Source organism: Drosophila santomea, chromosome X, assembly GCF_016746245.2.
Source record: "Drosophila santomea strain STO CAGO 1482 chromosome X, Prin_Dsan_1.1, whole genome shotgun sequence".
NCBI classification, from domain to species: Eukaryota; Metazoa; Arthropoda; class Insecta; order Diptera; family Drosophilidae; genus Drosophila; species Drosophila santomea.
In genome coordinates, this window is record NC_053021.2 from 12703036 (window position 1) to 12716973 (window position 13938).

A 13938-nucleotide genomic window follows, 5' to 3' on the forward strand; every position below is an offset into this window, starting at 1 on the left:
TCGGTCATTTTGGGCTTATGCTTTGTTTTTCGTCATTGTGCTCGTCTTTGGAATCCGTTGAATATGGTGCCAGTGCCTAATTAACTATCGAATTACAGTCATGACTCGATAGCTGGAACTTAACTCATAAGGCAAATTCCAAGTCCAACAAACTCCAGTTGTCAAAATAGTTTCGAATCGTAAAATACAGAAGAGTTCATATAAAAGACTCTTCAACAGGTGATAGTTCGGGCTAGCGAGGTTCATCTGTGGATCTTTCGATCAGCAGCTAACGGTTAATCGTTATTCAAAAATAAAGTTCCATCAAAAGGCCCCCAACAATTGCTGGGCCATAAATAATTATGCTAATCGCTATCTAAACCAAAGAACCGGCCATCAAAAGAGAACATTCATGTAAAGATCACATAATATCTATAAATACGTACATATACACCGCAGATATTGGACAGATATATGTGTATGAACGGATGCGTAGACATGGTCTATGGTCTATGGTCTATGGCTTTTATTGTATTCTATTTGGGAATTGTACAAAAATAATTGGCACATTTTCAAGATGTTTAGACTTTGGTTTTTCGGCCATTCGGGCTAAGTATGTATGTATGTATGTACATATGTATGGAAAATGTACGCTGGATGCGATTTAGCCAAGGAAATTTCGCAAATCTATTGCAACCGAGGATATTATTTTTGGGTGCATCTGACAGATGCATTTGTCACTTGTCATGCCATGCCGCAAACTTGAGCTCATTTTGGAATCGGCAACAAGGTCGGCAGATAGCGAAATTTAAAAGAACCCATGTCGACACTATTCGATTTGTTACAAAGTGTAGAAGATACAAGATGAATTTGTATCTGATGCACTAGAAAAAAATTCTTTTTGTATACAGATTTATTTTTAAGTCAAAGGTCCATTAAATCAATACATATTTCCAACTAGCTATGTATAACTATTAGATTAGTGATTCCTTTTTTTCTGTGGGTATGCAGAAATTCATTGCAGGGGGCATTCACTGTAGCGGTCTCTTAAAAAGATTACTACTGTCTAATCTAAAGTTCCTGAGGTTCTGGGGGATTTGAGAAGTCACACGAAAACAATTCTCATTCGATTCCAAATGAAATCAATCAAAACACAAAAACCCTAATTCACTGCATTATGGCATTGTTGTTGTTTCTTCGCACGTTTGGCACTCACACACATACACACTAGCGCACTGAAAAAACAATTAGCTTATTTGTGCTGCGGTTATGCAAACAACAAAATATGTATACAAAAAGTATACGAACTGCTGCAAAATTTACCGAAAATAAATAAAACTGTAATTATTGTTGCTGATATTATTGTTATTTGTCGACGGTGGCAGCGGCGACATTTACAGAAACTCGCGACGTCGGCGTCGGCGACTAAATTTAGAACTGCGACGAATGAACAGCGTCGTCGACGAAGCGACGTCAACAACGCGCGGCAACAGACTGAGCGCTGCTCTGCCCGTGCAGCTCTGCCAGAATGCTGCGCCGGTTCGGGAACGTGAACGTGTCGTGAAAAAGAAGCATTACAGAGTGCTTCTTTTTCCACAGAGCAATAGAAGCTAGCTAGAAGCAATGAATAGAGGAGTCTTCGTGTATTACTCTACTATAATGCATTTAAAGGTACTATTTTAGATATGTTAAAGAAAATATCCTCTACCAGGATAAAAATAAATACATTTATATTTAGCCGGGACTGTGTTATATTCGTTGAGAACACTTCCTCTACTTTAGTTGAAATACACTCTACTTTAGTTGAAATACACTCAATGGAATACAAGCTTTCCTATTCGTGGAACGATTTCCATTCCAAAAAGAAGTATGACGGAACGTGTTCGGGAATAACTCCACTTCCCATTGGGGAGGCCTGCTGTGCAGTCGCTGCGCAGTTGCTGCCTGGATGCTGCACCTGTTCTCACTCGTCCCCTCTCGCTCGCACCCGTTGGCCGGTGCTCCTGGTGCGCTGTTATTGTTTTTGTTGTTGTTATAGCCGTTGACAACGCGTAGGCCAAATATTCAAATGGAAGAAGAAGAGGCTGATCCGCGACTTACGGTACACCGTAAGCCAGCGCTGCGCAGACGCAGCCGCCGCCACAGCGTCGTCATCTGCGCAGCATGCAAATTGGCCCGCCAATGTACCGTTGCACAGTGGGCCTCGATTGACGCGTAGCTTGATTAATTAAGTGTGCAGTTAATTGCTAAGTGGCAAAAATTAGTGGAACATGCTGTTAAGGCCTGTCTGCGTTGTAAACATTTGAAAGTCTCGCATAAATTACATGTGTTATTGATCGGCAGAAGGTATTTATAATACATTTGGGTTCTTTAGATGGAGAAATTTCACTTTTGGTATATTTAAAACATTTAATTTGGGAGATAAAGTTGTATTTAATTGATAAATGACTTGTGAATTTTAGTATTCTGTGCTGAACATTTTTATTTATGTTCATTTTATCCAAATCCAATTGTGATCTCCATTACATGAGGATAATTTTCCTAATAGCGGTTGTGTTTCGTTTCAAGTTTCCTTCTCTCCTCTCTTGATATTCTTCTTTTCTACATCGCTTTACATTTCGAGTATCCCGATCCCACTGTGCACCATAGGCGACGTCTGCGGAGTGATACAATAAATTTAAGCAGCTAAATGCACGTGCTGAGTGAGGCGACGCCGTTGACAAGTACCGGTATTATGGATCTTCGGATCGTCGGGTTCCGTTCCCGGTTGCATAACCATAACGATAGGCATGCGCTTCAGATTTATGCAGGTTCGGCTTGTCGAAAGGGGGGCGGTGGTGGGGGGTCGATTATAATCGGAATCGGAATCGGTGGAAACCGCTCACATGTGCACTTGTTGCACTTGCCGCTTGACCGACATTCGAGTACGAAAGAAACCCGAACTTCGGGTTTCTTCTCTATTTGCGAACATTTTTTGTTTCCTTCTTTTTGGTGTCTGAAAATTTTAATTAACCCGAGTTGTGACATTTATCAAACTTACTTGTCATTGTTGTTGGTCTGGGAATTTGCGAGTTGCGGCGAAAAAAAAATACTTTAGACGGATTACCGTTGCAGCGGTGCTTACCTGCAGGTGAGAAAAATATAGAACATAGTTTGTACATAAATTAGTCGGAGGTTAAGTTGGGCTGCGGTTAATGAGCGACTGAAGTTTAATGGAGCAACCAACACCGATTCATAATTTATTAATTTCTAGCATTTAATTCAAACTAACACCACGAAAGCGGAAGATGGCAGTTTGGCAAGTTTTGTTTGAAAATATTTGTAGCTTTTCCGGTTGCTTAGCCAGTTCCAGCACCATAATTTAGCTTAGCTGCAAACCTCAGTCAGGTTTCACACCTTAACATGAAAACCTTGTTTATCTGCTGTTTTTAAAAGATTTTTGTTTAACTTAACTTACGAATTATTTTTTTACTCGGCAAAGTAATTTAAAAAATAAGTTTAAAGATAAAGACAAGTTGGGCGATTGAAAATAGTTTTGAGTTGCCCAAAAGTATGCAATACTAAGATAAGATATCTCAAGTCTGTAAAGATTTATGTATGTTATAATACAAATTGTTAAGGTTATACTCCGCAAAATAAATTAACTCTATTTTTAGGGGTTTACATTTTATTTGTATTATTATTTGTCAGTAGTAGAATCAATCATATCTGAAGAGCACACTCAAGTTTATGTTCTATATTCGGTTCAGAGGTTTTATTTGCCTGGTACTTGTTAGCTACTGCTCGCCAATATGATTTGTATTACTGAACAACTTGCACTTGGCTGCTAAATGCCATTGGACAAACGGGTTTAACAATCGCAACCAATTCACACCGAAAAGTGGGGCTTTTTATGGGGGTGGTATAGTGAAGGGCGGGCACGTAATAAATTTAATTTCAGCTCTCGATTGTCTTGCTAAACAAATGAGAGGATAAACGCTCCAATGTGTTGATGTCAGCGATTTGGAGATCTGATATCTGGGATCTGTTTAGTTTGGTATTTTGTTGGATGGGATGCAATGGAGCCGGATGCAGATGGAACTGGTGGTCTGGAGCTGAGTTTTGAGTTCTGGGTTCTGGGTCCGCTTACCTGTGCATTACCCATTAGAGCATCGACTTCCGATCCGGTTTCCGGTTCTAAATGGATCGGTATAACCTCATCCACGTTCGCATAGATCGGCTGATCCTCACTAACACTCTGTCTGAGTATTTTCTTATCCTGCCTCTTCTTCTCGGGTTGTCCTTCCTCAAGCTTCTGCTGTTTCTTCAGATGGGCATTGAGATTAATGGCCGACTTGGATTTGGCCTTGGCATAACGTGCCGAGCTCCTCAAACTCTTCAAAACGCCATACGATCGCGCATTGGCGAGCTTTTCTCCAGAGCGAGAGACAGAGATTTGGAGATATAGAGAAACAGACAAAGAGAGAGAGAGAGAGAGAGAGGGAGAAAGGCGGGGAAAGCGTGGTCCGTTGAGGGGCAGGGATTTTGCAGAGCGGAAAATAGTATTGTTAGGTTTACTCGCTAAATAATCGCTTAAATAACAATGAATAATTACAATTGGGGACAGCAGTCTACACTCAGCTTTTGGTCAAAATTATTGGCACTACAAAAAGTTAGGTGAAACATTCTAAAATCGTTTTGCAACAACGGAAAGCAATGTTTCGTACTTGTGAAGTTTAACAATAAAGTTTATTGTTTTGATGATGTTTTCTTCAAGTTTGCATTCCTAATCGTTTTCTCTATGCAACAGTATTCACGTTTGTTATGTACTTATTTATGACCATAAAAATACCTTCACATGACTACTTATTTACCAAAAACAATTAGAAACTGAACTAGCTATAAATTAATGACTAAGTAAGAAAAGCTTTTAACAACGAATGCTATTTGCACTTTGCATATCAATTACTGCTCATCAGAGAGCTTTCTGCTGCGATTTGTAGTGCCATTAATTTGACCGCAACTGTAAGCCGCAATTACAAATACATATACATATACATATACATTTAGATGGTCCAAGTACCAGGTGAAATAGTGCGAGGGGGGAGGGGCTTTGGGGAGCGGGATAGGTTTGCTTTTGGGCCTGTCCACTTTCTATTAACTACGTGATGGTATGCCCATATACGATCACGAATTGGCCATGTCCAAAAAGACTATGGCTTGGCCAACTTCCGGCAAAAAAAAAAAAAAAGGTTGGAAAAACGTCGGGCGTTTTGGCCAAGACTGAAAAACAAGTGCCAACTTGAGGATGATTCAAGGCGTGTTAATGCATCAGCCAGCAGGGTCTATATATAGCCATACACTCATGACCGAAGTCAATGTCTGTAGATAAAACCATTGAACTAAGTAGCCGTTAATGACAGTAAATAAATGTTGCACTGCGGAAAAAGCGTAGTTACCGCTTATTGATAAGATATACTTTCATAAACACGGCCAAAGGCCAGAAGGGCCTACAAACTAATATGGTTAATAAATGCTTAAAAGAAAATACTGTTCTTTGCTAGAATAAGGAATTAAAAGATCTCTAAAATATAGTTCTCCCAGCTACATAATAGATTTTTATTTCTGAGAAACTGCTGCGCAGTTGCGGCTGGCATTGCGTTGCAAGTGTTCAATCTCACAAACAAATCACCGACAATTGCTACACCGGCATTGCGCATACGCCCCGTGGCCGCTCACATAGATGAGTGCTTGAGCACGAAGTGGGCCACACGCTGGTTGAAAAACTGATAAACTGAAAAGCAGAATAAAGCAAAAAAAAAAAAAAAAACCCGCTTCTCGACGATTGCCGAAAGAAAGTTGACATGTTCGCGTAGAACAAGACTAACCAGTCAAGAGCAACTGAGCTATAGCAAAACAATTGGCTGTTGGCAATTAAATGCAGGGAACACCCCCTGACAACACTAAGCTGCAAATCGTCTAAAACCTTAAACAAAAGGCCCAACCATAAAATGGCCCAATGCGGAACCAAGTTCGCCGAATTTCCATCGGCGGTTGCTACACAAGTTCCACAGCAAACAAGTTGGATGAGTCTTGCCCAAGCGGTGTTAAATAAAGAACTGGAATCGAGAACTGGCCAAGGTCTTATGTTGCGAAAAATGAAGGCTCTAAAAGCGAAGGAAAGTTCTACATTTTAGCCAGCCAGCTATATGGCTCTTTAAACTGGTATACAATCGCGAGCTATTAATAAGTAAGTGACGTTTTCTCGTTTTTGGGTGGGTTGAACTTGAACTGGGTTGGGTTTAATGACTGGGTAAATACAATTACCATAAAAGCAGGAATGCGAGTGCTAGTGGTCCACAATTTGGTAACTGAGATTTATGCACAGAACGAATAATGGCGTATATTTCACTCACATATTACCAAATTTTCTTGTAAGATATTATTTCACTTAACTCAACAAGCCGCCCTCGCTGCGATGCCTTCGTAATTAGCTGAATTCGCATTTAGCTACACGCTTCGCAGCCCATTCACAATGCACATCAATGAAATGCATCAGGAAGTGTCCGAGCTGAATGCGTTTGGACCACCCAATCCCAATCCCACACGTCCAACTGCCAATTGCCCGGCCAATGAAAGTCTAGCTATTTGGGCCGACAATCGATGGCATTATCATTATCGCAATCCAGCGATTCCGTCTCAAGTTCATCGAACTGTCGCCGAACCAGTGAGTGGCACAAGGAGAGCGACCAGTGGCCAATTAAATCGATCAAATCGATCGTATAATTTGTAATAATTATTTTCAAAACACACACGGACTCAATTTGACAATGCGAATTAACCGGGCCAAACTTATCTTGCTGGGTTTTCTTAGGAAGTGGCTTATCAGAGACATTCATCTTTCACTTCATTTTTATAAAATGTTTTGAACCAAAAATAGTCATCTAGTTCATGGAAGAAATGCATACCCTTTACTCGCATTAGTTCATGCTCTTTTCAAGATCCAAATAATACAATTAAAGGTAATTGCTATTGTTATAACATAGCCTCGTTGCAGAATAACAATTATCTAGCCATTGTTGCAAAATTTCATTCAATGCTGTAAATTAATGATTCCATATATTGACTGACTTAATGGGCTTACTGCCTCGCATCAAAACAATATATAATATAAGTTAATTGGTCTTATTTCTGTGTGAAATATTCTTGAAATTTCGTCAGGAGAAGTCCCATACATTTTTGAGTCATTCCAATATTTGTTGATAATCAATTTTACAATCTTTTGTTTTGGCGACTGACTAATTTCAGTTTTTATCGCTTATCAGTGAACTCGTCGAACCTTTGTGAAATTCTCAGTCTTATCGAAATGCAATTCGCCACCTTCGTGATCGAGAATTATTCATTACTTTTCTGTGCCTTTTCGCAATCATGTAGGTCAGTGTTTCAGTGACTAAAGTTCGACAACGCCCCTTTTGTGTTTCATTTGCCCAGTGACAAATGTTTATCGCTAATTTTTGTTTGGCATTCTCAAACTCATTTCCATTCAGGTAAATTGTTTATCTATCGCCGTTCTCCGCCGACAACAATTAGTGGCATTCAACAAAATGAAGCTCTGAATGCGGATGAGTCTGTGAATGGTAATGAGTGAGTCGGGTTTGAATGCGAATATCCAGTGAATTTGTGTGGGTGCTGACTCCCGCTGAACTGAAGCGAAAGGTCTCTAGTAAAAACTGGTGAATAAGGCGATGAAAGCTGGTCTAGATTCAGCAATGCCCAGCTTTTTGCACTCTATGTGAGAATATACAATAAATATCAAGAATAAGTGAGAAGTTTGCAATCAGCAACTATTCATCACACTTTGTGACACACAAATGATAGAAAATGGAACCCAGTAACTAGTTTTACAAGCGTTTGACAGATAAAAGATATATTGCACAGCTTGCAGCAAATAATTATGATCTATGATCAGTTTGTATCCAATAAATATGAAATGGTTAAAGCTATAGGGCACCAACTATAGGTTATCCATCGAGGGTATGACGAAAGTCGAATCATTTCGAACTCGAGATGACGGAGAAAGGGAATGTCTCCATTGAGGCATTTGAATACTTTCCAACCGTCGAGAAATGAGAAATGAGAACAGTTCTCCGCGCGTTCCCCTTTGTTTGGCGTATCTGAAAGATACAGATACACTTGTCGCTGTCTTGTAGATACGCTTGGTGCTCTTAACGAGGCCAGATCCCCTAGGCCGAAGCCAAAGTCTGAGCACGTTTTTGTTACCAATTTCGATGTGTGTTTCTTTTCTGTTTTGCTGCGTTTTTTCTACATTTTTGTATTTCGTATTTTGTATTTTGTGTTTTTCGTCGGTGAGTTTTCTTTGGCTTCTCGAATCGGTCACAGTCTGAGTTAAAAATCAATTACCGTTAATGCTGGCCCACATATGTGCATTTGTACAATTTTTACAATGTGGGTTAGCATTGAACGTGACTTGGCTGGAAGCAAATACTCGTAGTTTTTTGGGCCCGATCTTCAAACCAACAAAATAAAGCAACCAAAATCCACTTTATTCAAGGTCAGCGCCCAACCTTTGGAGAGGTTTTAGTTTTAAGTTTTTAGCCTAAGTTTTTTTCTGGACTTTGTGTGCACTACTCGCGTTCAGTGTGGAAAAAGCAGCAGTAAAATCTGTACAAATATAATTAAAAATGCAGAGTGGCAAACAAAGGCGAATGGAGAGCGAAAAATGGTGATTATTATTTTTAACACAGTTTGCGCGGCCGAGTTTATCATCATCACTGCCATCCCATCCATCTTTCTGGCCATATTTCTCAAGTTTTTTTTTCTATTAAATCTGTCATATCACCAACTAGCAGCGCAAACAAAAACAAATAAACTAGAAAAAAAAGCAGCAAAAATATGGTAGCAATAATAACAAGTCGGGGTAATAACTAATGCCACAACGATCCATTTTAGCGACTTTCACTGTTTAATTGTCGCAAAATTTCCTTTTTTTCGCCGGCAATTTCTGTGTTTGGTCAGCAGTAACAATCAAAATATGTATCTACGTATCTTTTTATGTGCAAGGTACTTGGAAATTTGTTTAACTCTCTTCAACTAAATCTCACTTACATAAGCCACCAAAAGCTTATTTTTTTCCAGTTTTTATGGCTGCCGAATAAACATTAACATGCAGCGTACTTCAAACTTTCTTTCGTTTAATTCTAGCTAATTATACTTCACAGCTAGTTGGTAATTTTATATTGCTTCATTAAAGATCTTCGTGTGATTGAATAACCGTTCAAGCGATAATTTCAGGTAGTTTCTTTGTTTTCGATAACAAAATCTTCAGTACTTTGGCAAATATAAAAAAATAATAAATAATGGGATCGTTAGCTGCTTAAAAGAGTTATCTCTTTTTATATATTTAGCGATATTTATATTTTTTTTTTATTTTTCTTAATCTAAAATTTCAAGATAAGCTGAATTTTCTTACTTAGCTAAGCTTACTTTCCGTTATCCGTCCGCTTAACCATTTTCCAGCCAATACAAACATATGTATGTGAAATAATGGCGGAAAAATGGGCCTTAAGGCACAAGGCGCAGAAAGTTCAGCAATTTTGCAACTGCCGGCTCAAATCTAATCATTGCACTGCAATCCGCTAGGTATTAGCCAGAAATCGTATTTGCAGCACACTTATTCATAATTTGGCAACCAGTTTTCGGCTCGCAATCCCACGAAAATCAACGAGGGAAGCCAATCTGCAAATCTTCAATTGAAATCTAATCGGCTGCTGTGGAAATGGAGGGTTTTGCTCATAAAAAAAACTAAAAAAACAAAGATCCGATTGTTCCGCAGCAAATTGGGCGGGCATTAAATTGCATATGATCACGGAGAGCTAAGAAACTTTTCCTCCTTTGAAAATATCGTTTCTTTTCCTTCCGCGAACCTCATTTGAATGAGGTTTGCAGCCCCTTTTCTTTTCTTTTCCAACTCATTTTTGTTTTGTGCTCCATGTGTTTTTTTTTGCGAAACGAGTCTTTGGGGTAATTAAAAGTTCATTGTCGTCGACGGCCTTCCAACTTGTTGTGGAAATTATTTTGCAATGTCTGCCCAAAAACGCAGCTTCCATAAAACAGAAAAACCAAAAAAAAAAAAAATGGAAAATAAAAGCGAACCTCCACACGACTTCCCCATCGTTTAGGTCTTTTTTTGGATCTTTTGCAGAGGCGAGAGATTTTCCCACATGAAAAACGATGACAAAATGTGCAGGAGGCACATCGTCATCGTCATTTTGCCGGTGAGTGAAAGTTGCTGATGACCAACATGGTCGTGGATGTGGCCATTTGGTTGTCGTTGTGGATGTGGATGTGAACGTGGAGATCCATGGCCAATGCCTTCGCGACAATCTGGCGTAATTGAACTTGAAGCTGCCACCAGGAAGCAGTTGCCAGTTCCCAGCTCCCAGCTCCCATCTTCCAGACATCTGCCTCCAGACTTTGGATGCGCAGGTGCAGCATCCCAATCCCCGGGCGAATCTCAATCTTAGCCAGAAGAAGATGATAATCGATGGAGCGACGTCAGTCACGACATTTGCGCAATCGTCTTGGGCCAGGCCAACTGGTTTTCTGGTTTTCCTCTTATTTTACTTGATTTTGATCGGTTTTACGATTTACGAATTACGATTTTTGGGTGCCAGACGAGGGAGCGGCTTAGGTGTGGGTGGCGCAGACCTTATCACTTAACATGCCAAAAAACTGGCGCATTTTAATGGATCATAATGCGATTACAGATACGCAGATACGCCGATACGTCGATAACGCATCCACACTCGCACACCACAAAAATACAGCAAAATGAAACAAAGCAAAAGTTATTCTAGGGGGCAATTCTGTGTGGTACAAAGGTTTACCATGCGAAAATATACCATTTAACGTGTAAGTTTTCCCTATTCGTTTCTATCCCTCCATTTATTAACATACAACCACTATCTTCTTATCAACAAGTTACGGACTTAGATAACTCTTTTCGCTCAGTGCAACCATATATGTGTGTTTGTTTCACCAGTTTTTTGTGAACTCTGAAAGAAAGAAAAGAAAGCTCTGTCGACCTTCAAATGCAATTGCTGTAGAAAAAAGGCGCTCGAGGTGTAGAAATAATGTTTGATCTAGATTGCATGTAGAAATTGAGTTGGGAAATTTCTTGGAAAATGTAGGTGTGTGTTTTTGTCTTTGACACAACTTGAGATAAAAAGCCAGAGGCTAAAGCAATTGTGGGTTAATTCGAAAGTCTGAAAACATATAGAGAAACTAAATCGATACTAACCTAATACAAAGTATTGATAATTTGCTACTTTACTTAACCCCAATATGAAATATCTTGCAGTACCACATACAGCTGGTATATACAGCTGTATTTTTAACCATCTTGGCCACATAAATGGCAGATAAATCGTTCGAGATAAACGGGTTGCACAGCACTTCCAATCAGTCGATCTATAAATTTCACCCCATGTTGTCAACGTTGCCGATTGACCCGCTTAACCTGCGTGTTTTGCATCGCACTAATTTATTCAAAAACTGTTCGACTTTCGTTCGCCAAAGCGCGACGCACTGCCATTAAGAAATTAAAATTAAAAAACAACAAATTTGATTAGGTTATTTCGAGTGACCTCGACACCGTTATTGCGCTGATAAAGCCAAGCCAACTCGCTGCATGTGAAGCTTCGGAAGCTGTCAAAATTCTCAGTCCTAAGTCAAATGCCAGTCGACACAAATGCAAATGCACTCGGCAAAAAACAGGCAACTTAAGCCAAGTTTAGGACCCATAATAATATTTTTTTTTAAATCGAAAGTTGCATTATTATTGCTTTACATAAATGTGGCATAATCGTAATTTTCCGTTTACGAATAAAAATCGGAGAAAGATTGTGAAACGTTTTAGAATAGAGACCATTTGCTATATGCATAACTTTCTTAAAGTTAAGAAACATATAAATAAATGAGCAAATTGTAAATAAGAAGTGGTTTAGGAAATCGCAGAAATTCCCCTAATTACCACCTCTGATTGCCAGTGCATCCCCAATCGATGGGATCGCACTTGGCGAGCTGCGAAATTTGAAAAATCGGGTCAGGCCGAGAGATGCATGGGGCCAATTGGCCAATCGGTTTACAGATGGCCACACAGGTTAATTAACGATTTGGACCAATTAAGAAGATGTCGAAGGGGACTTATGCGGTAAGGGGGCAGGGATAATTGTGCAATTCTGGTTAGTTTTGAGTGCAGGATAGAGTGCGAGTATCTCGTGGATACGTGCAGTAGTTAGTCGGTAATTAGTGCCAATCTCAAGCCGAACCGAACTGAACTCGATCGCAACTCACCCATGAATTATCGCGGAATTGTGACATATTTCGGCCAACCGCGGGGGGAATATGCTGATGCGGGGGGGATATTATGATGCGGTATTGTGATCTATATGTTTTCTATATCGAAATTGTATAGTTTAAGTTTAAAGCATTTACTGGTCAGCCCGGCACTGTTTACTTTCAGTTTTAGCTCGCTTTTCCTTCGTGGTTTTCGTTTGTGTAACTTTTTTTTATTCGCGAATTTCACAGTTTTTTTTTTTTTTTTTTTTTGCTTAATTTATCTAACCAATTTGTTAGCTAAGCTAAGCACACACACACACACACAGAGACACCGACACAACGATACACTCACACACACGGCGAGTCAGCTGAGCGTAACGCATGTGTTTGAGATACTTTTGTATCTTGTATCTGTATCTACGTTTTTCGGCTGCTTTCTGAGGCGTAACTGCCAGCACGATTACGTGCGACAATTGTAGCACTCGCCAGCAAAAGGCAGATGCACTACTTCAAAACGCACGAGCCTTTTAGCCAACTCATCGGGCACCGCAGCTCTCGGTTTAGGTCCAGCAAAACGTTTGCAGGTAGACAAACAAAAATAAATAAAACAATAAAAAAAATGTTATAATAATAATAATAATACACAGGTCGCAAGAGGTGTGTGTGGTTGGAAAAACCGCGCTGGAAAAGCCGCACACGCGCGCACGTCGCTCTTCTACGAAACGCCGAACTAAACGAGTCGAGTCTGCGCCGCCAACTGAATCTGGCTTTCAGCTTTTGACTCCGACTCCGCGATCCACGCTCCCCAGTCCCCAATCCACAATCCCCAATCGCTCACGGAGAGCGGCAAGTGCAATCGCAATCGCAACCGCAGCCGCTCCGCCGCCGGTCGTCGCCGCTTTCTAAACGCTCTCCGCTCATCGCTCATCGCTGAACGCTCTTGGTGGAGCGGCGGTGTTACAGTGGGCTGATTCACTGGTTTTTATGGCTAAAAGATGAGAACCATTTCATTGGGGCCAGCTAACAAAGCTGTAGAAAAAATCTCTTTAAAAAAACTCCCAACCACTCATAGGAATGAACATAATCGCTAGAATACAATCGAAATTGATAGTTACTATAGCAAATTTGTTATTAGAAATAAAGAAAATGTTCTTTAAGAAAATTTTAAATAAAAAAGATTTAATCACTTTATATAAAAGGTGCAGTCCATTGAACAAGCTTGCTGTTAAATCTAAAGCTTGTTTGAGCTTCGCTTACGATGACTTCAAAGTTGTGGAATGCAGTCAATAAATTTGCATCTTTCAAACTTACCCGATGACTTATTTCCATTTCCGACTATATATTCTAATAACGTATTTAATTTCTTGCTAATATATGACTCATTCGAATCCAACATTCATTTGCAGTTAAGACGGCCCAAAAGTATGTCATAGTTTTATTGTAAGCCCGCCCGAAAGGAAAAGTCAGTGGGTATTGAGTTTGAAATACCAAAAAAAATTTTATTTTCTCTTAGGAGAGAGTCAGAAACTTCATATTATAAGCAATTTTGTGGATGATTTCGATCGTTTGTCCAATATTTTTGGGATTCGCTAGCGTAAAGTGTAATTCTTTTTTACAATT

The 13938-nt window shown here is 39.7% G+C and overlaps 2 protein-coding genes across 8 annotated transcripts in view; one reads left to right on the forward strand and one right to left on the reverse strand.

Moving 5' to 3' along the window:
- Nucleotides 1-12558, reverse strand: part of LOC120457295 (nostrin) — a 22771-nt gene extending 10213 nt beyond the window's left edge. The window contains exons 1-2 of one of the 5 annotated variants that reach the window (XM_039644776.2): nt 12334-12558; nt 4109-4387 (exon numbers count right to left, since the gene is read on the reverse strand). In XM_039644776.2, the coding sequence (XP_039500710.1) occupies nt 4109-4387; nt 12334-12360 (306 nt within the window). In that variant the 5' untranslated portion in view covers nt 12361-12558. The other 4 variants (XM_039644774.2, XM_039644775.1, XM_039644772.1 and 1 more) reach the window with 4 other exon arrangements.
- LOC120457299 overlaps nt 1-13938 on the forward strand; it is a 140678-nt gene that overhangs the window by 4776 nt on the left and 121964 nt on the right. The gene's annotated exons all lie outside the window — the stretch shown is intronic.